The 21,841-nt window shown below is 56.4% G+C and overlaps 1 protein-coding gene across 7 annotated transcripts in view; it reads right to left on the bottom strand.

Moving 5' to 3' along the window:
• AGPAT3 (1-acylglycerol-3-phosphate O-acyltransferase 3) overlaps positions 1 to 21,841 on the bottom strand; it is a 107,693-nt gene that overhangs the window by 27,210 nt on the left and 58,642 nt on the right. For 6 of the 7 annotated variants that reach the window (XM_079923197.1, XM_079923198.1, XM_079923196.1 and 3 more), the window contains 4 exons: positions 10,368 to 10,594; positions 2,030 to 2,199; positions 1,279 to 1,440; positions 252 to 405 (listed from right to left, as the gene is read on the bottom strand). In XM_079923197.1, the coding sequence (XP_079779323.1) occupies positions 252 to 405; positions 1,279 to 1,440; positions 2,030 to 2,199; positions 10,368 to 10,545 (664 nt within the window). In that variant the 5' untranslated portion in view covers positions 10,546 to 10,594. Of the gene's footprint in view, positions 1 to 251; positions 406 to 1,278; positions 1,441 to 2,029; positions 2,200 to 10,367; positions 10,595 to 11,055; positions 11,633 to 21,841 lie in introns of those variants that run through there. The other variant, XM_079923193.1, reaches the window with a different exon arrangement.

Here is a 21,841-nt window from a genome sequence, read left to right as displayed (position 1 = left end):
TAAGGTTTTCAGTTATATACCTTTTTAATTATCATTTTAGTTGTTTTCCACTAACTAGTACTTTATCACCTCAAAAAATGATACGAGAATCTTACAACATGTAAATCTGAGTACTCAGTTCTCCCTTTAACGCCACTGGCATCCTGTATTTTACACGGAACTCACTGATCTGGTTTTTGGCAAATCACTGACTTCACGTCTTGCTTCGCTTGGAGCCCGGGCTGGAGACAGTCCCAGCGGGTGGCTCTTACCTGTCCCACGGAGGCACTGGACCGCGGTGGTGAAGCCCTTGGTCCGAGGCAGCAGGTGGTACTTGAGGACGGGCAGCCCCTTGGAGGCGGCCACCTCCATGCTGACCCGATGCTTCTTCTCCGTGAAGCGCGTGCCCTCACAGTACAGGAGAAACTAAGACACAGACAGGGGACGGAGGTCAGTGCGGTGCTGGCGACCGGGACTGGAGCCCGACAGGCTCCTTATCGCCCGTGTACGTGCCCCCGCCTGGCGGCAAAGTCTTGTGGAAATGTCGCCCCCCAGCGACCAGAGCGGGGCATGACCAGAGATGCCGCAATCACACGGTGCACACGACTCCTTCACAGACAGCAACAGCCCTGCACCTGTTCTCAGGGAATGAAAAGACACTTCCCGGAGAGAGTGAGACAAGGTAACCCTAGGCAGCAGCCTTCCGATGGCGAGTGGAAAACAAAGTCTTCTATCCCTTTGCCTTGGTGAGTTACAGACACCAAATAAGGAACTGCCGTCAGAGACCGGAACTGATATGCAAACCGATCGATACCGATCATTTCAGATGGCTGTCCATCAAACTCCATCCAGGGGCTCAGAAAGGACCACCAGAGCCCCGCCCCCCAGGGCCCTGCCCTGCCCTTGAAGGGTGGCTGATTTAAGTGCAGCGCAAACCTTCTAGCAACTGAAGTCCACGTCGACCCACAGAACCATAGCCCACGAGGGCTTGTCTGAGCCCCGACTCGGCGGCCCGCTAACGTCTCCAGGGAGCCCCGGCTCAGCCGCGCAGGCTCTGCTCTGAGTGGGGCCGGGTGTGAGGGGTGGCGGTGCCCCTGGCGTGGCGGGTCCCACCTGGGGCAGGTGGAAGCAGGTGGTCCAAGAGGGGTTCCCAAGCCTGCGGGCTCAGAGGGGCGGGGCCCCGCGCTCCTCAGACAGCTTCCTTGGTGCTCAGAGGCTCTTGCTGGCTCACCACTAAGAACTCAGGCTGCGCCCGAGACTCAAGACAACACGGTCCGTGTGGCTTCACCCCTCACTCACCCACACGTATTCGGGGTAGTCAGCCAGGCGCCTCAGCCCTTTGATGACGGCATCCCGGTCCTCCTCCCATTTCCGTTTGCAGAACACGATCTCCAGGAAGTACCACGTCCAGCCGATGAGGGGCACGTACAGCAGCTCCCTTTTAGCCAGGACTTTGGAACTCTGGGGGGAGGGCAGAGCAGCTGGCGCATCAGGACCACAAGGTCCCCGAGGGCACGCCCCCGCAGGCCGCCCCCAGGACTGGCTGTCCTCGAGAGACCCTGCCTCTGAGTGTGACGCTCTAGGTAAGCATGGACCCAGAGTGCAGGCGCCACCAGATGGGGAAACCGCGGGCAGGTGGGCAGCACGGGAGCCAGGGACCTAGAGGTTGCCCTGGCCGCCAGGCCCGGGGCTCCCCAAGGAAGATGCCAGGGCCGCCACGCACTGCGCTTCCACCGCAGGGGACCCCTCATTCTGTCTCATCTGAGGCAGCTGAGCCAACCGGGGGAGGAAGGAGTTGAGAGGAAACGCAGTAACACCTGGTCTCGTGAGCAAGCCCTGGGGCAGCTGGGGCAGCCTGTAGTCCCAGGTGCCCTGCGGTCAGCCATGCTGGGACTCCTAGCTTGCAGGGACCAGGGGCTAAACCAGAGGGAAGGCCAGACCCCAGGGAGCCATGCCAGCACCTCCCTGGGACCCCACGTCATTTACCCCACCCTCCTGCGACCCCCGCGTCTCGCAGCCCACTCCCTCCCGGGAACCCCACATCGCTCACCCCCAGCACGCCAAAGCGCTCACACATGGTCCACCCACAGAGGAAGTCGATTTCGAAGTTGTGGTTCAGGATGATGACCACATGCTCCTTCCCGAAGTGGCCCACCGTGGCCTGGTCGGTGAACAGGGTGCACTCCGTGCATGACCACCACTCCAGAAGCATGACCAGCTCTGAGGACACACAGGGAGGGACGTCGGCGAGGTGCAGACCACCGCACTCCGGGCCGGGCCCCCCCCCCGCTCCCTGACGTGGGCAGGGCTTGTACGGTATCAGCCCGACTGGCATTTTCGGCTAGAAATGAGTTTTGATGGTTTATGTTTATGTTTAAAATTAAGTTTTCTGAAATTCTAATTACGCCTCTCTAAGCAAAAGTCAGGGGAGAAGTCAAATGAATGCAGAAGAGATGGAGGAGGGAGCCCGTTTTAGGTGGAAGTTTTTCTGACCAACATATCTGAAGGACTTAATTTAAAACATTTTTTCTTAAAAATCAGATCTTCGCTTTTCTTAAAAATCAAATGTCCCATAGGATGGCACGGTGAGCAAAGCATGCGCTTATTAAGAGAATACACCATCAGCATTATATTACTATTATTATCAACAACTACAAGTCATTGAATACCGACAGGATACCACGTGCTCTGCTATGTAAATTACATACGTTATGTCATCTACTTCTCAGGCGACTTGAGTTAGTGCTATTATCATTCCCAAAGCACAGATAAAAAGTGGTGGAGTTCCAATCTCAGCCCAACACACTGAGCCCGGGGCTCTGTGGAAAGTTTCAGAGGAAGCTTAAAAACACAGAAATAGACAAATAAACTAGGGTCCTCGTCGGGCTACAAAGGGGTCCTCAGTTTATGTACGTTAAGCACTGTAACTCTTACCCACGTTACTCGTTACAAGAGTTTAGGTGGATACCTTTCTCGTCATGTCCGACTGCAGTTCTCACAGGTGCTGTGCACTGACGGGATAGCACACGTTCAGTCCCCAGCAGAGCAGGGAGGGGAGGCGGCAGGCGCACAGCCAGCCAGCATCACACCCACCACGGCCAGGCGCCCGAGGAGGGTGGCCTCAGACCAGGAAGTATGGCTCCCAGGCTCAGGACGCCCACCAGACAGCCTGTCCTTTGTTTGCTGGACACCAAGCCATCGGTTTTCCGGAGACTGGCCCTCAGGGAGGGAGGCCAGGGAAGGCTGATGGGGCAGGACAGCCCAGCGCTTAGACAGTGGGCTCTGAGCCTGACTGCCTGGGCCTCGGTTTCCCTGTTGACAGGAGACAATAGTGGCTTCCTCACAGGGCTGTGGGGGACTGGATGGGACTTGGCACGGGGCCTGGTTTCTCCTTCCACTTAGTGTCCCCACCAGCCCAGGTGGAAGTGGGGGGACACACAGCTCCACCCCACGTGCTGGCGTCTGAACTTCCTTTTCTACACAAGGCGGGGACTGGACGGAAGGCCGACTCTCAGGTAATACCTGAACACTCTCGAACCACAAACCGCGGTCCCTCCTACCCTCGGGGCAGTCAGAGGAGGGGTCATAAAGAGGTCAGCTCCAGGACATGCTCACCATAAGCTTCATCAAGGGACCAGAGAGGGCTCTGAGGGGACACAGGCCAGGTCAACAATGGCAAACTCCCCCCCGGGATGAACCTGTTAGCCTGGCGACTTCCAGCCAGCACTCAAGGCATGAAAAAAGACCCGAGGAATGGAAAGACAAGAGGCCCTGGACAGACGGTTTCCAAAGGGGATTTACAGACGGCCGGCAAGCCCACGAGTAGATGCTCGGCACCACCAGTCGTCGGGAGAGTACAGGCCAGAGCCACGGCGAGGCAACCACGTCACGCGCACCGGGACGCTGTCGTCTAACGGACAGACAGTAAATAGCAGGTGCTGGTGAGGAAAGGGTGCCTAGGACCCCTGACGCTGCTGGTGGGGACGCGAAAGGTGCAGCCGCGCTGGAAAACTATGTTCCAGACGAGTGACCAGAGGCCCCAGCAACTGCACCACTAGGTAGACGCCCAGGAGAAGTGAGGGCAGACGTCTGTGCAAACACTTCACGGCAGCGTTATCCACAAAGCCGCAAAGGGGAAACGACCCAGATGTGTACCAACTGATGCGTGAACAGGCAGCGCATATCCACACAGGGTGACGTCTCTCAGGGACGCGGGAACGCGGGCCTCACACGCGCTACGGTGTGGACGAACCTTGGAAACGCTGAGCTCCGAGTGAAAGGAGTCAGACACGACCACACACCGCATGGTTCCATTTGCATGAAATGTGCAGAAGAGGCAAAGCCACCGAGACAGGAGGCAGAATAGTGACTGCCAGGGGCTGGGGAGGGGGCAGAATGGGGGGGGTGACCGCTTCTTCATGGGGTGAAAATGTTCTACGATTAGACTGTGCTGATGGGCCCATGACTCTATGAATACACTCAAACCGCCGGACTGCATGCTTTAAATGGGTGAATTTCACCCCGATAGCTGTTTAAGAATTACAAAGCAGACGGAAACAGGGACTTTCCGGGTGCTCCGGCAGTTAAGGCTCCGCACTCCCCACGCAGGGGGCCCGGCTTCGATCCCTGGTCAGGGAACTAGATCCCACATGCCGCAACTGAGACCCAGCACAGCCTGATAAAGAAACATTAAAAGAAAAAGAAAAAAGAAATAAAGAGGCCCAAGGTTAGGCTGACCCGTCCATCTGGAAGCACAGGCAGCTGCTGGGGGCTTGGTGAACACGCCACCCAGGCGGCGGGGACCAGGGCTGAGACAGACCCGCGTGCAGCTTGGCGATGGCCTGTTCCTGTCCCTTTCTCGATGACGGAGGCCTGGGCAGACCTCCATGTGTCAGCTGGTCAGGTAAGAGCCTGTGGCTGAGACCACTGCTTCTGAAGCAATTTGCTTGGGAACAAGGAAGGGTTTATTCATTATCGTAGTCAGGACATTTATTTTATTGATTTATTTTTGGCTGCATTGGGTCTTCGTTGCTGCACGTGGGCTTTCTCTAGTTGAGGCGAGCTGTGGCTTCTCTTGTTGCGGAGCACGGGCTCTAGGCGCACGGGCTTCAGTAGTTGTGGCTCACAGGCTCAGTAGTTGTGGCTCGCGGGCTCTAGAGTGCAGGCCCAGTAGTTGTGACGCACGGGCTTAGTTGCTCCGAGGCATGTGGGATCTTCCCGGACCAGGGCTCGAACCTGTGTCCCCTGCGTTGGCAGGCGGATTCCTAACCACTGCGCCACCAGGGACGCCTGTAGTGAGGACATTTAACTTGAGGCCTACCCTCCTCACAGATTCCGAGTGGACAGTACAGTACTGGTAACTGCGGTCCTCTAGAACTTACTCCCTGTGTGTAACTGACGCTGCACACCCCTCTGACAGCGCTCGCCCCTTCCCCTCCCCCAGCCCCGGCAGCCCCCATTCTCTCCTCTGCTTCCTTGAGTTCGATTACGTTAGGCCCCTCATGTAAGAAGGACAAGTGCAGTCTGTCCTTCTGTGACTGGCTCCTCCACATCTTGACCTCCAAGTTCACCCATGTTGTCACATACGGCAGGATTTCCTTTCTAAAGGCTGAATAATATTCTCTTGTACGTATAGACCACATTTTGCCCATCTGTTCATCCGTTGATGGACACTGACGTTGTTTCCACATCTTGGCTATTGTGAACGATGCTGCAGTGAACGCTGAGGTGTGGCCGTCTCTTTGATGGGGAAATCCTGCGATGCTTTCTCACCACAAGTCTGAGAGGAATCGATACAGCCTCAACCCACTGACGTAAAAATCACCCGGCAGGGAGGGTGGCGGCCTGGATGAGCTGCTCCGACCTGCGGGCCCCTCGTCCAAGGAGCAGGGACCTCAGCCGTCCTCTGGGGAGGATGCACAGCCCGCAGGGGGTGCTCAGGACCCCAGTGAACCCGGCTCTCCCGGCCGTCCCTGTGTGTGATGGAGGAAGCCCTGGATGAAGCGAGTAGGGGTGCGAGTCTACAACCACCCCAGACACGGAATTTTCTAAAAAAGCCACCTTTCAAAGTCATTTCTTCACTCAGGCCTGACAACACGTGCCTCACTCACGTGGGCACTGACGCTGCATCTAAAGGCTCCTTGTTTCCACGACCGCCTCCCAGGATGACCTGCAAATCACGCTGCTGGACACCACAGCGCCGGCTCAGAGCTGCCACCTGTGGGGGACGGACCACGTCCGCTGGCCACTCACAGGTGGAAAGGACGCTGGAGCTGTGACCCCGTGGCACCGTCCAGGCACACGAGGACCACTGCATGGGACTGTGCGCTCATCCCTGGGCGGCCTGCACGGGTACACGGCCTCCTCGCTACACGGCAGGCTTCTATGGGCGGGAGCTCTGGCCAGCAGCTAGGATGCAGGGGAGAAAGTGCTCATGGGGTGCGGGCGGGGTGCCTTCCCCTGGCCGCACACCCTCCCCTGGCAGCACTTGGGACCTGGGCATTTCTGGTCCAGCGCGAGAGGTCTGGCCCAGGTGGGGCTGGTGAGCAGGACTGAACTGAAAACAACACCGGCAGCCCCTGCAGGCATTTTACCCGCCCCCCCCCCATCCCCACCCCGGCCCTGCCCGGAGAGTGAGCCCAGCAGAGGGTTGCCTGCAGGCAAGCGGCGTGTCGAGGCAGCTCTGTTCCACCAGCTGCCAGCATGGCCCGGTGGGCTGCTCAGCGCATTTCCAGTCACATCCGTCTCTCGTAGATCGTAGATCGTAGATCGCTACGCACGCGGCCAGGGCTGACGCCGCGAAGGTGCTCGCGGTCAATTTGGAGAATATTTTGAATGAGGACTTTTTTTGTGATTTCCTTCATTCAAACATATGCTTTTGCCCCAACACACGTGAGCAAGCCACGCTCTGCACATTCCAACGAATGAGTTTTTGAAAAATTCAACCTTGCCTACTAAGAGTAATCGTTTATTTAACAGCGTTGTACGCACATTCTACGCGCTAATTTAATCTTGATGGTCCAGCTGAGAGGCGCCGTCTCTATTTCACAGACGCGAAGGGTGAGAGCCTTGGCTGAGGTCCGCAGGGAGCCAGGGCCCCAGCCAGGCTCTCTGGGTCCACATCTGTGCCCCTAACACAGCACGAAGACTCCTCGGGCCCGAGGACGACGAGTCACCCTGGGCTCGGGGACAGCAAAAGACACCTGGCATCACAGAAGGAACACAGGGATGCTTGCAGAGTTGAAAATAAAGCAGTGGTTCAGGGTCGCCTACACCAGGGGTTCCCAACCCCCGGGCCGCAAACCGGTACCGGTCCCCGGCCTGTTAGGAACCAGGCCACACAGCAGGAGGTGAGCGGCTGGCCCGCTAGCGAACCCCATCGCTTGCATCACCGCCCTCCGTCCGCGGAAAAACTGTCGTCCATGAAACCGGCCTCTGGTGCCAAAAAGGTTGGGGGGCCGCTGGTCCGCACATTGGTGTGACCCTCGCTCACCCCACATGCCCACGGGGTCGGGGAAAGCTTTCACCAGCGCAAATCCGGGAAGGACCCCTGCTCGTGTATTTAAGAAATGGACAAGTGGAGAAGCCCCCCCGATTCACCAGGTCCTGGGGGAAACTCTCACAGCATGTGGGTTCAGTGGGCACCTGTGTTCCTTCCAAATACTGGAGGATTTTACATAAATCTTAACTTCTACCTCAAGTTTTCTTATTTTTATGCTTTTTCATACTTTCTTGCCTTAAAAAATGAATTTGTCTTTGCTTTTTTAATCCATCTTTTTCAAATAGTTTAGAAGTTATGTTTGATTTCTGTATTCTACCCTATACTTAGTGAACAAAGTCTTAAGGAAAGATCTCTGCTGTCTTCCTGACAAATACAAGAATGATGGAGTCCGAACTTTTGTCCCCACTCCTGACTGACAGACTGCCTGCCGCTGGTCCTGTCTGCTCTCAGCCACGCGGGTTGGGGCATCGCTATTATTTTATATGACTGTTTAGATTTACCTACTTACCAATTTCTCAGTCCACCAGTCTTCCTGGTAACTCAGACCCTACTTTCTCTGATGGCTTTTGTTCTCACTAAAGAATATTCTTTAAAAAAATTTCAGGTGACGATATACTCACTTTTCGGTCCCCTCAGGCTGTTTGATCTCATTCTCAGTCCTGAAAGGTCACTTTCCTGGATGTAGAGCTCTAGGCCGAGGCTGGAGACAGCCCACTGCCGCTGGCTCTGATGACACACGTTCTGCCGAGTCAGCTGGGAGTCTGTCAATCTGTGTAGGGGGTCTAGCTTTCTTTTCTGGGCGTTTTTAAGATCTTCTTTTTGTCTCTGGTGGTTTGTGGTTTCTCTGTGACGGGTCTAAGTGTGAACTTCTGTTTATATACCCTGCTTCCTATACATTTGCTTCCTAGAGTTACAGAATCTTGTTTTTCATCCGTTCGGGAAAATTCTCAGCCATCATTTCCTCCAATGGAGCTTCCGCTTATTCTTTCCTTGGGTACGGGAGTCCAAGACCTGTTTCATAGACTGTCACTCTCCCCTTACATCTTTTAACTCCTGTTTTGTATTTTTCATCTTGTCTTTCTACTGCAATCAGGATGATTTCTTCATAGTAATGTCCAGTTCGCTCACTCTCTCATTAGCTGTATCTAATCTGTACCTAATCTAAGCTGTAACATTCATTCACTAAGCTTTTACTTTTAAAAAATATTATAATTACAATTTTTATTCGCCAGAGTTTGGCTGTTTTGTAGCGTTTTAACTTCAGAATACTGCCGGAGGTGGAGTCTATGATTTTCATCTAGTTGGCATTTGCCCTTTAGGTATGTACTCATCTCCCACTGTATGTCCTATATGATAGGATTTCTAATTCTCCTTCTCACACACACACAAAGGTGGCCTTTTATTTAGGAAAAAACCGCCTGGGAACTGAAACTATCTCAGTTTATGCTATTTATTTATTGCAGTTTAGACTATTTACGGCTGGAAGCACAGGCGGGGCTGCCGCACCTTGCGGGGGCGGGGGGGGGGTGCACACACCTGGGCGTGGACACTCCTATGGCCGCTTAGCTGCCATCTTCCTGCTCCTGCACTGGGAGGGGTCACAGGGACAGGCACACAGACTCACCTCTTCCCATAGGAAGTAACGTGTGTATTATTTTCTCTTCATTGTAAAAGAAACGCGTTCTTATGCTAAGAAGTGTAAACAGCACACAGTATGAAATAAACACGAGTCCCCGCCTTCCTCCACTCCCGGGGTGGTTACGTTTTCTGTTCACCCTTCAGCTTTCTCTAAGCAGGGGTGGCCACACACAACTGCAGACACATCACACACGTGTCTTAAAAGTAAATAAATGCAGAGCACCCTCTGTGCTTTGCTTTATCGCTTCCGTTTTCACTTAAAAATGTATCTTGAACTTGGCTCTCTATCAGGACAGAGAGATTCTCCCTGTTGTTCTTGGTGGCCGTGTGGGATTCCATCCGGTGGACACACCACAGTTAGCTTCCATTAATGGGCATTTGGGCTGCTCCGTTTTATATTAGTCTTGTGTTACTATAAGAGTGGTAACATGAGAATATCTGCACACGTATGTACTGCTGCAGGTATCTTTCTAGGTTACATTCTTATTTGGTGGAATATTTAGGTCAAAAAATAGAACCGTGTAAGTTGTCCATCGCTACCGGCAAACTGCCGTCCAAAGATGTGCCCCGTGACCCCAACCTGCAGGGCGAGCGGCCCCCCCACGCCCCCCGTCAGCAGCTTCTAAGTCTCTGTCCAGCTGATGGGTGAAGACCGATTCTGTTTGTACAAATGCACACACATCACAAGGGCGTATCGGTAACACCTGTACACGCCTAAACACATACATTTAATTAAGAGACGGGTGGGAGTCCTTGCCTCTTGCAGAGAGGTACCGCAACATTTACACGTGATGGCAGGCCGCCCCGAGGGCAGCTTCACTGTACTCTGGTGAGGGGGTGACTGGGGGTCTGGTGACCCAAGGCTGGCCATGTATCGGCGGCAGCTGTTAGGGCTTGGTCATGGTGAACTGACTTTATCATTGCTCGTTTCCAACTCCCCAGAGTACTGCGCGAGACCGCGTGGAACTGCCACCTCTGTGGGTCCAGAGGCTCAGGGATCGGGCCGTCACGTGGTTCAGCCCAGTGAAGAGCTCGGGCCAAACCCCGCCCCCGCTACAGCTACTGGCCAGGAGCACCCCCGGTTCCTGCCGGGGAGCGGGAGCCAGCCCACTGTGTCTCGTCTCACCACCACAGGCGTTCACCCCAGGGGCCCTGCACTGGTTTGTCCGGGACCATCCAGCAGAAAGGGCGTCGTCCTGACCGTCCGCGGCCCCCCGATCCCCGCCGTGCACACGCGGGGGGTACTCACGGCTCCAGAGCGAGTATGCAAGGCGGCAGTTGAGCCGGCGGTACAGCTGCTTGTTCACGGGCCAGAGGACGAGTGTGCAGAGCTGGATGGAGTTGATGATCAGCCCGCTCACCACGAAGACGAAGCCGATGAGGAGGTGCACGACGAACTGGGTCTTCAGGAAGGCAAGCAGGCCCATGGCCACAGCTCAGTAGCGAGTGCAGGGCCCTTCACTGAGAACAGCCGTCCTGCAAAGACGGGGCCGGCGGTCAGGCGGGGCGCCAGGGACCCCAGGGGTGAGGGGCTGCGGGCGGAGGAGGGGTCCGCGGTGCTCACGCCAGAGCCCAGATCTGCAGCCACCCCCCACGGGGTCCTCATGCCCTTCCCTCCCGAGAGCGACGTACGTACGGGGCGGACGGGGGAGCTGACACACCGTGCACGCAGGCATCACCTGCAACATACACACACATGCACACACACACACCTTACATGCACACCACACAACGTATACACACATGCATAAAAGAAGGAAGAAAGAAAAGACTAGAAGAAATGCACACAAATATTAATAGTGAGTATCTCTAGGTAAAGGCATGATGGGTAATTTTTCTTTTCTTTTTTTAGCATCTTACTTAAAAGATCAAAACTGCACACTCAATCTCTATAAAAACATTTCAACGACTGTCTTTTAACTCCCAAGCTGCTGTACCCTTTTTTAGCTGAAAGGCTTCTGTTTTGGTCTCTAACGCAGAAGCGGTGACCCCTCAGGACTCAGCCAGCTTCTCCCGCTTCCCTTCAACACTGGTTTCTTGGTTTCAAAGATGAAGCCAGAGGCTCGCATTTCATGGCTGTACTTGTTCCGCGAGCTGCCCTGGAATCTCGCGTGGACAGAGACAAGCAGACGGCTGGGACAGAGCCCTGGCACTCTCAGAGCCGGCCGCGCCGCAGCCTGGTGGCTGCTTGCCTCGACCGCGGCTGGGTCCTCCAGAGACGGGCCCCACGCTCTCCGGGATGCGAGTGGAGTGGGCTCCAGAGGCCTCCAGGGTGACCACGCTGGGCACACCGGGGCACAAGGGCCTGGCTGCTGTGCCAGGCATGAGGCCACGTGACTCCAGAGGATGCCCTCCGTCCACCCTTGGCCCCCGAGTGGCTGCGTGAGGGGCGGGGGTGGCGGATAAGCCAGCAGCCACGTGGGGAGGATGCCCGGGAGGACAGGGAAGGAGCCGAGGCCTGGCGCCAGGTGTGGGAGTCCCCAGGGGAGCCGGCGCCCCAGGCCCGGGCAGGCCTTCTGATGCCCGCAGCCCCCGAGAGGCCCCAGCCCCCCGCCTTCATGTCCAAAGCTCTGACCCCGAGAGGCCCCGAGAGGACACACGTGCGGCGCTGCACACGCTTCCTGCCACCGCCTCCTAAACTCGCACGAACCCGGGGGACGCCGTCACTGCCCCGGGGGACGCAGTCACTGCCCCTATGTGACGGGCGAGCAAAGGAAGCGCAGAGGCTTTTTGACTTGTTCAGGGCCACGCAGCGCAAAGCAGGAAGGCCGGACTCCAGTCCCAGCAGGGAGCCCCGCGCCTGTGCCCCCGTGGGCGGGGACCCCTCTGTAACGCACAGACTCACACATCAGCCAGGCCAGGCCTGGGGCCAGCTGCCTTCTGGGACCAGAGAGAACGGCTCTGACCGGACCTGACGCTGCCGCCCGGCATCTGGACCCGCACCTGCCACCCGGCGGGCTCCCTGCACCCCCGGCCCCAGGAGACCAGGCTGTTCCCCACCCCGCCATCCTGGGCCAGGCACAATAACCGTGTGGGCCACCATAACCAAGGTCCCCAAAAGCCAGCTCGAAGATCGGCCCATCAGCTGTGATGCTGTTGAAAGCAGGTTCCCCAGGTCCGTGCCAGACCTGCTGGAGAATCAGCTGCACAGAGGTGTCGCTCACACACGCGCAGTGTGAGGGCACCTGTCGGACCGCTGCCCCATCACGACCAAGCAGCTCCACGCCCCCAGCCCCTGGCAGCCCCTCTGGGCTTCCTGACACGGGATCAAGCTTCCTTTGCTAGAGGTTCACATAAAGAGGCCTGCATGGGACCTGCAGTCCAGCCTCACATGGCAGGGCGGTCTCCAGTCTGTCCGCTCACCTGTTCACCTGCCGACGGCAGCAGGTGTGCAGCCTCTGGCCCCGCACTTTCCTCAGCGAGCCTCTGTGCGGACACAGGCCTTCCCTCGGGAATCTGTTTAACAAGTCCCAGTCCCCGGTCCATCTCCTGAATCTCTGGTCGAGGAAGTCCGTCCCCAGAGGCCCCAGAGAGCCGCACCCCCATCTGGAACGGCCCCTCAGTCCCGCTTGGAGGTGAGCCTGGCCGGGGCTCCTGGCTGCAGTTGGATGTCCTCCCTGGTTGTCAGTCTGTCCCCAATGCCCAGATGTGGGTCTGGTGTCCTTGCTCCCTGTGGGCCAGACCCCGTCCTAAGGCACGTCAGCAGCTGCAGTCCAGGCCCCTCCCACCTGCCCCCGCCACGAGAGCACCCAGTGCCCACCATCTGCTTGGACATCGCCGCCTCTCGGCCTACCACCTCTGACCCAGCTGGGCCTGACAGTCTTGATAACACGTCAGTCACACGTGCTAACTTGGAGGACCTTCAATGACGGTGGGGGAGGGCTGACCAGCCCCCCCACCCCTGCAGAACCCACCCTGCTCCCCAATCAGCCCACACCCTCCCCAGCTCTCCCCCAAGGCCTGCAGACTGGTAAGCAGGAAAGCATCAACTCGGCAGCCCCCAGGAGCACTGGCTCGTGTGTAGCCCCTGAAAACATTAAAAAAAATAATAATAAATATATATATATCATCAGAGAATTCTAAGTTGATTTCTACATTTTGAAACCCAAGTTTAAATATGCAAGGGGCATAAATTCTGTCATACTGTGAACTTTTAAACATACAGATCTTCCTTAACTTACAGCGGGATTACATCCCAATGAACTCATCATAAGTTGAAAATATCTTGTTAAGTTGAAATATATTTAATACACCTAACTTCCCAAACATCAAAGCTGAGCCTTGCCCCCCTTAAACGTGCTCGGTGTAAACTCACATTATCCTGCAGTTGGGCAAAATCACCTGACACAAAGCCTATTTTATAGTAAAGTGAGTGTCTCCTGTAACTGATGGAATACTGTACTGAAAGCAGAAAACAGTGGCTCTCGGGGCCCAGCATGGTTGTCAGTGCACTGGTTGTTCACCCTCGTGATGGCGGGGCTGGCGGGGCTGCAGCCACCACTGCCCAGCATCAGAGGCAGCGTCCGACCGCATGCTGCCAGCCTGGGAGAAGGTTAAAGTTCACAATTTGAGGGCTTCCCTGGTGGTGCAGTGGTTGGGAGTCCGCCTGCCGATGCAGGGGACACGGGTCCGTGCCCCGGTCCGGGAAGATCCCACATGCCGCGGAGAGGCTCGGCCCGTGAGCCGTGGCCACTGAGCCTGCGCGTCCGGAGCCTGTGCTCTGCCACGGGAGAGGCCACAGCAGTGAGAGGCTCGCGTACCGCAAAAAAAAAAAAAAAAAAAAAATTTGTATTTCCATGTACGTCCTCTACAGGATCTCACTGTAATACAATTTATTATGATTGAGTCTTTTACCAATCATCTTAAGCTAACATTATGTAACAAAAATATGTATGAATATTTAAATTTAATTTTTACATTTCTTGTGCATAGGCTAAATTTAAGTTTAAAAACTTCTTCTGGAATATTTGATGAAAATCCACTCCTAAGCCGTTCAGCCTGTGTCACCTTAGAACCTGGGCATTTGGTTGACCACAACGCCATGATCACATCTGAGAAATTTAACACCGACGTGAGCATATCACCAAATATCCCATCTGTGTTCCCCCAAATGGCCCGTGTCACTTCTTTTCGTCCAGGCCCCGGTCGAGGGCCAGTGCGGCGTTTGATCGCACGCCCCTGTTCTCCTCTGACCTATACCACACTCCCGCTCCCGCTCCCACTGGAAGAGCCCGGGACAGCTGTCCCGTACCCGCTCCCGCTCCCGCCGGAAGAGCCCGGGACAGCTGCCCCGTAGATACCCCGCAGTCTGGCTGTGCTTCCTTGCGACTAATCCACGCTCAGGATGACGCTGGGGGCTCCTGGCTGCACCCACCAGGGGCACTGCCCCTTGTCCCCTTCCTGCCACAGCTTGGTGAAGGCAGTGCCCCTAGGGGTCGGAAGGCAAAAGTGCAGCCTGCTGGGCTCACCCCCCAATCTGATGGGAGACGTTTGAGTTGACATCCACCCCCAACCGCCTCTGACCCCAGTTTCCGTCAAGGCCCCCTCCCGCCTAACTCTCACATCCTGAGCGCCAAGTGGGCAGAGCTTGTTCTGACCCGTAACCACCGCCCTGTAATGGGTGCTGTAGGGCCCCATTACCCCTGCCTGTGTGATGCACTTAACCTCACGACACAAATGAGATGCTTCAAAACTGCAGCAACACGCAGCTCTTCCACTGACGTTGCTGTAAGCTTCTAGAAGACACGTGATACGGCCTAGAATAGAAGAACGCATCTAAGGTAGAAATTATGAGGCATAATTGGTATCCATCCATCCCCCGACACCCCCAAGGTAACCGCCATTGTTCCATAAAGTTTTATTTTAAAGTAAAAGACATTGGCCCCTTTTCATTAATACTCAGATGCTGTTGCTGGCCAGGAAACCTGAGCCCAAGTCCCGTCCTCAGGTAAGAGTTTAGGTCGTTCCAGAAGCCTGGCACCTGCACAGCCCGGTCCTAAGGGTACTGTGGCCCCGTACAAGCTGCCGGGACCCCACCTTCTCGGGGCAGGGGACGAGGTGCACTCACCCTCCCCAAAGGGGCGACAGAGGGTGGCGCTGCCACCTGGGGACAAGGGGCACAGAACAGAGGCCGGCCGGGGGAGGGGGAGGGGCCGGGCACTCGGCAGAGCCGCGCTGCCCATGGCTCCAGGGCAGGTGAGTGAGGCTCCCGGAGCTGCAACACGACACGCGTCCTCTGAGAGACGGTGACCGGGGCCTCTCGGGAGCTGCCAGAGCTCCGGTGGGGCAGGAAGGGCCGGGAGCCAGACCAGACCCTCCTCCCAGCTCCAGCACTGCCCCCTCCCCCTGCCCCAGAAGCAGGACCCTCGTGGACCTGACCCTGTCCCTCCAGGGCTGTTGCTGCTAGTTCTGAGCCAGTTCCCGTGGCCGCGCTGCTCGGGGCTCAGGGTGGTGAAGGGGAGACCTGGGAGCCAGGGGCGCCTGGACCACCTCCCCACTATCCCGCCAAGGGCCTGGCCCGCTGCTGGGCTCTGCTGCCGCCACTGCCAGCCCCGACCTTGGCACCTCTTGTTACGAGTGAATTGTGTCCCCTCACAAGGATATGTTGGGGTCCTACTGCCAGCACCCCAGCGTGTGGCTGTGTTTGGAAATATGGTCTCAACAAAGGAAATCAAGTTAAACGGGGGCACTAGGGTGTGCCCTAATCCAATTGGACCGGCAGCCTTATAAGAAGAGATTAGGACACAGACGTGCACAGGGATGGCCGTGTGAGGACATGGGTGGAGGCGGTCTCTACACGCAGCTTGTTCCTTCACAGCCTCCGACACCATGGCCTCGGCCTTCCAGCCTCCAGGACAGGGAGAATCGATGTCTGTTGTTTAAGCCCGCAGCCTGCGGTGTGTGTCAGGGCCCCGGAGCAGAGGAACACAGCTCTTAGAAGTATGCAGGCCTTGTTCCCAGATCCTGTAATTCTGGGCGTGCACAGGCCCCTTCCCACGTCCTGCTGCCCAGGAGGCCCAGGGTCTGCCGCGGACCCTGGCCCAGCCTCACCCTGCTCACGTCCCCTGCACCTGCCTCAGGGCCCGCCCCAAATGCCCACAGGACCGGCACTGGTCCCTCTGTCCCCCTTCCTCAGGAACTAGCCCGGCAGATGGTGTGGTCTTCAGATCTCCTTACCAGGCACACCCCCATCTTTGCCCAAACCCCCATCTTTCCAACAAAGCCTTTCCACAGAAACAGAAGTTGTAGTCGAGGGCCCATCAGAGTGCTTCCTTGCTCCATGCAGGGAAGGTGAGTGGCTCTCTCTGCACGTGGAAGACCGCTCTCCCATCTACACACAGGGCCCACGTCAGTCCCTCCAGCCTCTGCCAACGCAGTCTAATCTTACAGCTGGGGGAGCAGCGCCCAATCGGAAACTGCACCCCCAGCCTGAAACTGCACCCCAGCCTGAAACATCCAGTGCTGTGGCTCTCCACTGGGCAGAAGCTGGCCAGCTCTGGGGGACGCCACTTCAGCTGCCCTGCTGCCCTGCTCCTGAGATCCAGGGAGAAGGCATCGCCGCTGATAACCACTCTGGGCCAACTACCTCTCGGAGCTGAGGTCAGAGCCTGGCAGCCTCACCCGGCCCTGTCGGGGCAGTCTCTCCTGAGCAGGTCTGACCTTGAGCACAGTGGCTGGTGAAGGGAGAAGACATTAAACATGCCAAAAGTGCCTCGTTTTTGATGTTCTAGATAGGAAGTCTGGATTATAGGATTAAAAGAACGGTTTAGTTATATGTGATCTAAATTCAAAGTCCATAATGAAGGGGAACCAAGGCTGTTACCTTCCCTTCTTCCTTCCTTTGTTCCATCCACCCACCCACCTACCCATCCATCCACCTATCTATCCACCCACCCGTCCACCCATCCCATCCATCCATCCACCCATCCATCCTTCCACCCACCCATCCACCCACCTGTCCACCCATCCCATCCATCATTCCACCCACCCACCCACCCATCCATCCACCCACCCATCCACCCACCCACCCATCCATCCAACCATCCACCTATCTATCCACCCACCCATCCACCCATCCCATCCATCCATCCACCCATCCATCCTTCCACCCACCCATCCATCCACGCATCTACTCATCCATCCATCCACCCACCCACCCACCCACCCATCCATCTACCCACCCACCCATCCATCCACCCATCTACCCACCCATCCATCTATCCATCCACCCACCCACCCACCCATCCATCCACCCACCTACCCACCCATCCATCCACCCACCCATCCATCCACCCACCCATCTACCCATCCATCCACCCACCCACCCACCCATCCATCCACCCATCTACCCGTCCATCCACCCATCCATCCACCTATCCATCCATCCACCCACCCATCCATCTGTCCCATATTTGAGTGCCTATGTGTGCAGTACGCAGAGCAGACGTGTTCTGCTATGAGGCAGCAGAACAGAAAGGCCACGCTGGCTGGCTGCACGGGGGGCAAACTGGGGGCAAGCCCTAGGTTTTTGTTTTCCGTGTGAATAGTTCTGTTGTTTCCGAGTCAGGAAACACCAGAGAAAAAGTCTATGAACAAGACTGACTATTGGAAACAAGGGACAGTAGAGAGAGAACATCATCTCTCATATTTTTAAAGTATCTTGAGATAATTTAGGTGGCAACGTCTACTGTTCAGAACATAGCCAAGAATGGGAATAAACCCCCACCGCCTTCTGGGCAGTCTGGGTATCAGGGACGCAGACACGTCACCCACAGGGACTCCTTAGCTCCTAGATGGGCTCCTCCTCACTCTTGCTGTCAACGCAGCTGGGACATGTGGGACTGGGTGGTCTCCTGGCCCACGGCCAAGCCGAAGCGCCAGACGAGAAAAGAGGGGGCGGCAGGCGCTGGAGGCAGGCGTCCCGCTGGCGGCAGCACGAGGGAGGCAAGCCCGCGACTGGAGACAGCGCCACCTGGAGGGCATCCGGGGCCGGGGCAGCTCGCAGACCCAGCGGCCCCACGATGGCATCACGAATGAGAACGTAATGCAGCAATTGTCGTCCACCCTGACCGTGCCCCTGCGCAAGGGGGGCTGCGCCACTCACCGGAGTACTGATGGTGGCCGAGGGGCAGAGAAGGATTTTCATGAGTCTAACAAAAATTTTAGATTAGACCAACACAATCCTGTTTTTGAGGTTTAAAGGGGCTGGCTTCAGTTCTTGGGTAAATTCACTTACAGGGACCACCTTGTCTTTCAATAAGGCTGAAAAATATGACATTTCTTTGCTAATAATCATGTGTTGCTGGTCCAACCTCATGAGCCTAAAAATTGAAAAGGAGGAGTGAAATCCTCCCTGCTTGCAGCTGGTGGGTTTGTACCGTATAGACCCAAAAGGGTCCACCGTAACCAAAGTGCCACTACGAACAGTAAAGGCTGACAGTGATGCTGAAAGGGACGAAATTAATACAACGTCAGAAGGCAACATTCTAATAATGTTCAACAACTAGTTCTACCTGAAGTAATCAGGAGGCACTAAGACAACAGAGAAGTTCATTTCTTTCTGACTTAACAGATCCAGGTCGCGGGCCCCAGATGGTTATTTGGGACAATGGAGCAACCTAGGCAGCCATGCACTGAAGATGCAGCCTGGCAGCTCTGCCCACCGTGGTCGTCTGGGGCCCAGGCTGCCAGGAGCCCTGCCATCTTCGGTGCGTGGCGTCCGTTGCTCCATTGCTCCTCTCTAGCAGGTAGAAAGGGGAAAATTGGGAGCCCAGGACTAGGGATTTCCGCTAAAGCAAGAGGGGTGCAAACTCGCAGTCCAAGCCCTTGGTGAGCAGAACGATGAGGACACAGAGCCCTGCGGTATGTCCAGGCCACCAGAGAGTGTGGCCCAGTGGGCACACCTCCACGTGAACACACAAAAACAGAAGACACAGTGGAGAAGACCCTGTGTACATTTGCAATAAAAAAGACAAAATACCTAATCACGAGCTTCAGGAGAAATAAACAGGTTTATATGGGTAAACCTTGGAATATCCAGAAAGAGACAAAAGCAGAACTAAACAAATGGGAAAACACTGTGCGGCAGGGGCGACACTGCCCCCTGCGGTCACGCCCTGGTAAAGCAGCACTGTTTTCCCCATCGAGATGTGGGGTCGGCTTCCCGGCCCCGGAACGCAGGCTGGCGACAGGGCTCAGCACTAAATAGACTGGGGCGGGCCTTGCATCACACGACTGACTCCCGAGCCTGGGCCTTCAGAGCCCTTGCAGCTTCCAGCGCACCCTCCAGGCGCCAGAGGAGGAAACTCGGGCCAGCCAGCTGGAAGGTGGGTCCACATGGAGCAGAAATGGACCCACGGCCCCAGGCACGCTGCCGGCTGACTGCAGCCTTGCAAATGACCCCAGGTGAGATGAGCAGAAAGCCGCCCTGCTGAGCCCAGCCCAAAGTGCTGACCCACAGCTGTGAGCTAAGAAAACAGTGGTTGTTTTCAATCACAACCTTTTGAGGTGGTTTTTCAGATAGCTATACATAAATAACACACAAGCCATTCTTTCTAAGTTCATTTATAAATATAACTGAACCCTAATTAAAATACCAACAGGTCCCCCATCCCTCAGCCCTGGAGCTAGAAATGCTGATTCTGCAGTCCACATGGAGAAACAAACAGGAAAGAAAACCAAGACAACCATGAAAAAGAACCAGGGAACAGCCTGCAGGATACGATCACGTACAACGAAGCCTCTACTATTAAGAGTGTGGACCTGGCCTCCTGGAGTCCCTGGGCACCTAGAGCAGTAAGCCTGCAGCCGCTGGTGGGAGACGTGGAAGCCGTGTGGCCTGAGCATTGCTGCAGGCTGAGCAGACGGCACAGGACACGTCCCACGTGCCTGGCTTTCCTTCGCACTTGCCTTTAGGCAGACTTGCATTTCTACCGTATGCACAATAAATAGTATACAGCTGGGACTTCCCTGGCAGCCCAGCGGTTAAGACTGCACCTTCCAACGCAGCGGGTGCGGGTTTGGTCGAGCTAAGATCCCGCATGCCGCGCGGCCAAAAAACAGCAAAACGAAACAAAACATAAAACAGAAGCAATATTGTAACAAATTCAGTAAAGATGTTAAAAATGGTCCACATCAAAAAAAATCTTAAAAAAAAATAGGATACAATTAACTTAAAACCATCACTGGGTTCATGAAACTCTTTTGGCATTCCGTATCTCTCAACCAAGGGGTAAGGAAGGTATCATGAAAGGATGTACCAAACGGCCCCTCCAGGCCTCCGTGACAACCGCCCCTCGTGAGAGAGCTCGGCCATGGCGGCAGTGCTCACCCTTGGGCCCTGGGAGGGGACCCCCAGCCCCAGATCTAAGCCATAAAGGTAACCCTGTCCCCAGTTGGAGCGGCTGCCCCAGGGATGGCCCAGTTCCAGGCAGTGGGGCCTTCAGGGGCTGCTTTCCTGGACCAGAGACAGGCCCCGCCCCCTGTGCTGCCCCTCTGCTCCTGGCCCTCCTTGAGTGAGTAAGCGGCATCCATGGTAGCAACGTCAGGAGCACGAAGGGACAAGCAAGGGGAGAAAGGACCCACGCTGCGGGCGGCGGCCTCGGCGAGCAGCCAGCGGCTGCCACAGCAAGAGGCAGAGGGGACACGAGTCTCGGGTATTCCAACCACCACTTCTGTCACCTGCGGCCCAGACCCCTGCCCGCGCACCCTCCCCGTTGCTGGCACTGTCACGCACGCAGGTCTCGCACATACACGATGCTCGGCAAAGCTGGCTAAAGGGATGCCGCGTGTTTACCGCGTTCACGTGCGACACCAGCAGCGTGACTCCTGAAGCTCGTGCCTTTCACGTGTCATCACGAGCTGCCTCAACGACAAGTTTCCTGAAAGACCAACGTTACAGGAGAGCCAATGTAGCACGTTACCTGACAGTCTCATCTAAGACTCTGAAAACCCTGTCAAACTCCGGACGGGCCAGTGCCGTTGGCTGCAGAGGGGCTGTGCAGGCTGGCGGGGGAGGGCTCCTGACTCAGGACAAAGGAAACCGCCCATATTTCCGGGTCCCATCGGAGACACCTGGGGCATTGCTGCAGCTAGCGAAGGCCGGACAGATAACTGGCTGCCCAGGCTGAAGGGCAGGGGCCACGCGCACCAGCACTGTCCTGACCGCGGGCTACTGGAGGAGCCTGATGGATCAAAGGGTCCCCAGGCCCCCAGGCCCCCTCCAAAGGAGGCCGAAGCTCCCCGCCAGGCTAGGAGAAGGGCCTGGGAACTACAGACTGAGGACAAGGGTGGGGAAGGGCTGTCATGTCCCCAGGGGGCTTTCCACTGTGGAAGCGGTGCCCCAGGCAAGAAGAGAGGGGCGGCTAGGCGAGGAGGGGGGCTGGGGCAGAAGCCCAGGGACAGACGGCCACGGGCCACGGTGAGAAGGCATGAGAGGGACCTCCGGGCCCCACCTGCCCCACCTACCAGAGCTCCAGAATGCTCCCTCTTTCTGCGGCTGTTCTGATGGTTTTACTGGCCCGAGCAGTGGTGAGGTTTGCGGTGCAGGGTGGGAGGGACGCGAAGAGTTCCCAGGCCTTACGACTGCACAGTAGGCCTGTGACAAGCCTCTAGGCCTGAGGACACAGCGGGCGCCCCTCACACCAAGGTGGCTGCCTGGCCTGTACGCACACACGCACACATGTGCACACGCGCACTCACACGTGTGCACGTGCACACAGGAAA

The sequence above is a fragment of the Stenella coeruleoalba genome (assembly GCF_951394435.1).
Source record: "Stenella coeruleoalba genome assembly, chromosome: 5".
In the NCBI taxonomy this organism is placed as follows: domain Eukaryota; kingdom Metazoa; phylum Chordata; class Mammalia; order Artiodactyla; family Delphinidae; genus Stenella; species Stenella coeruleoalba.
This window is presented reverse-complemented; position numbering and strand designations above follow the sequence as displayed.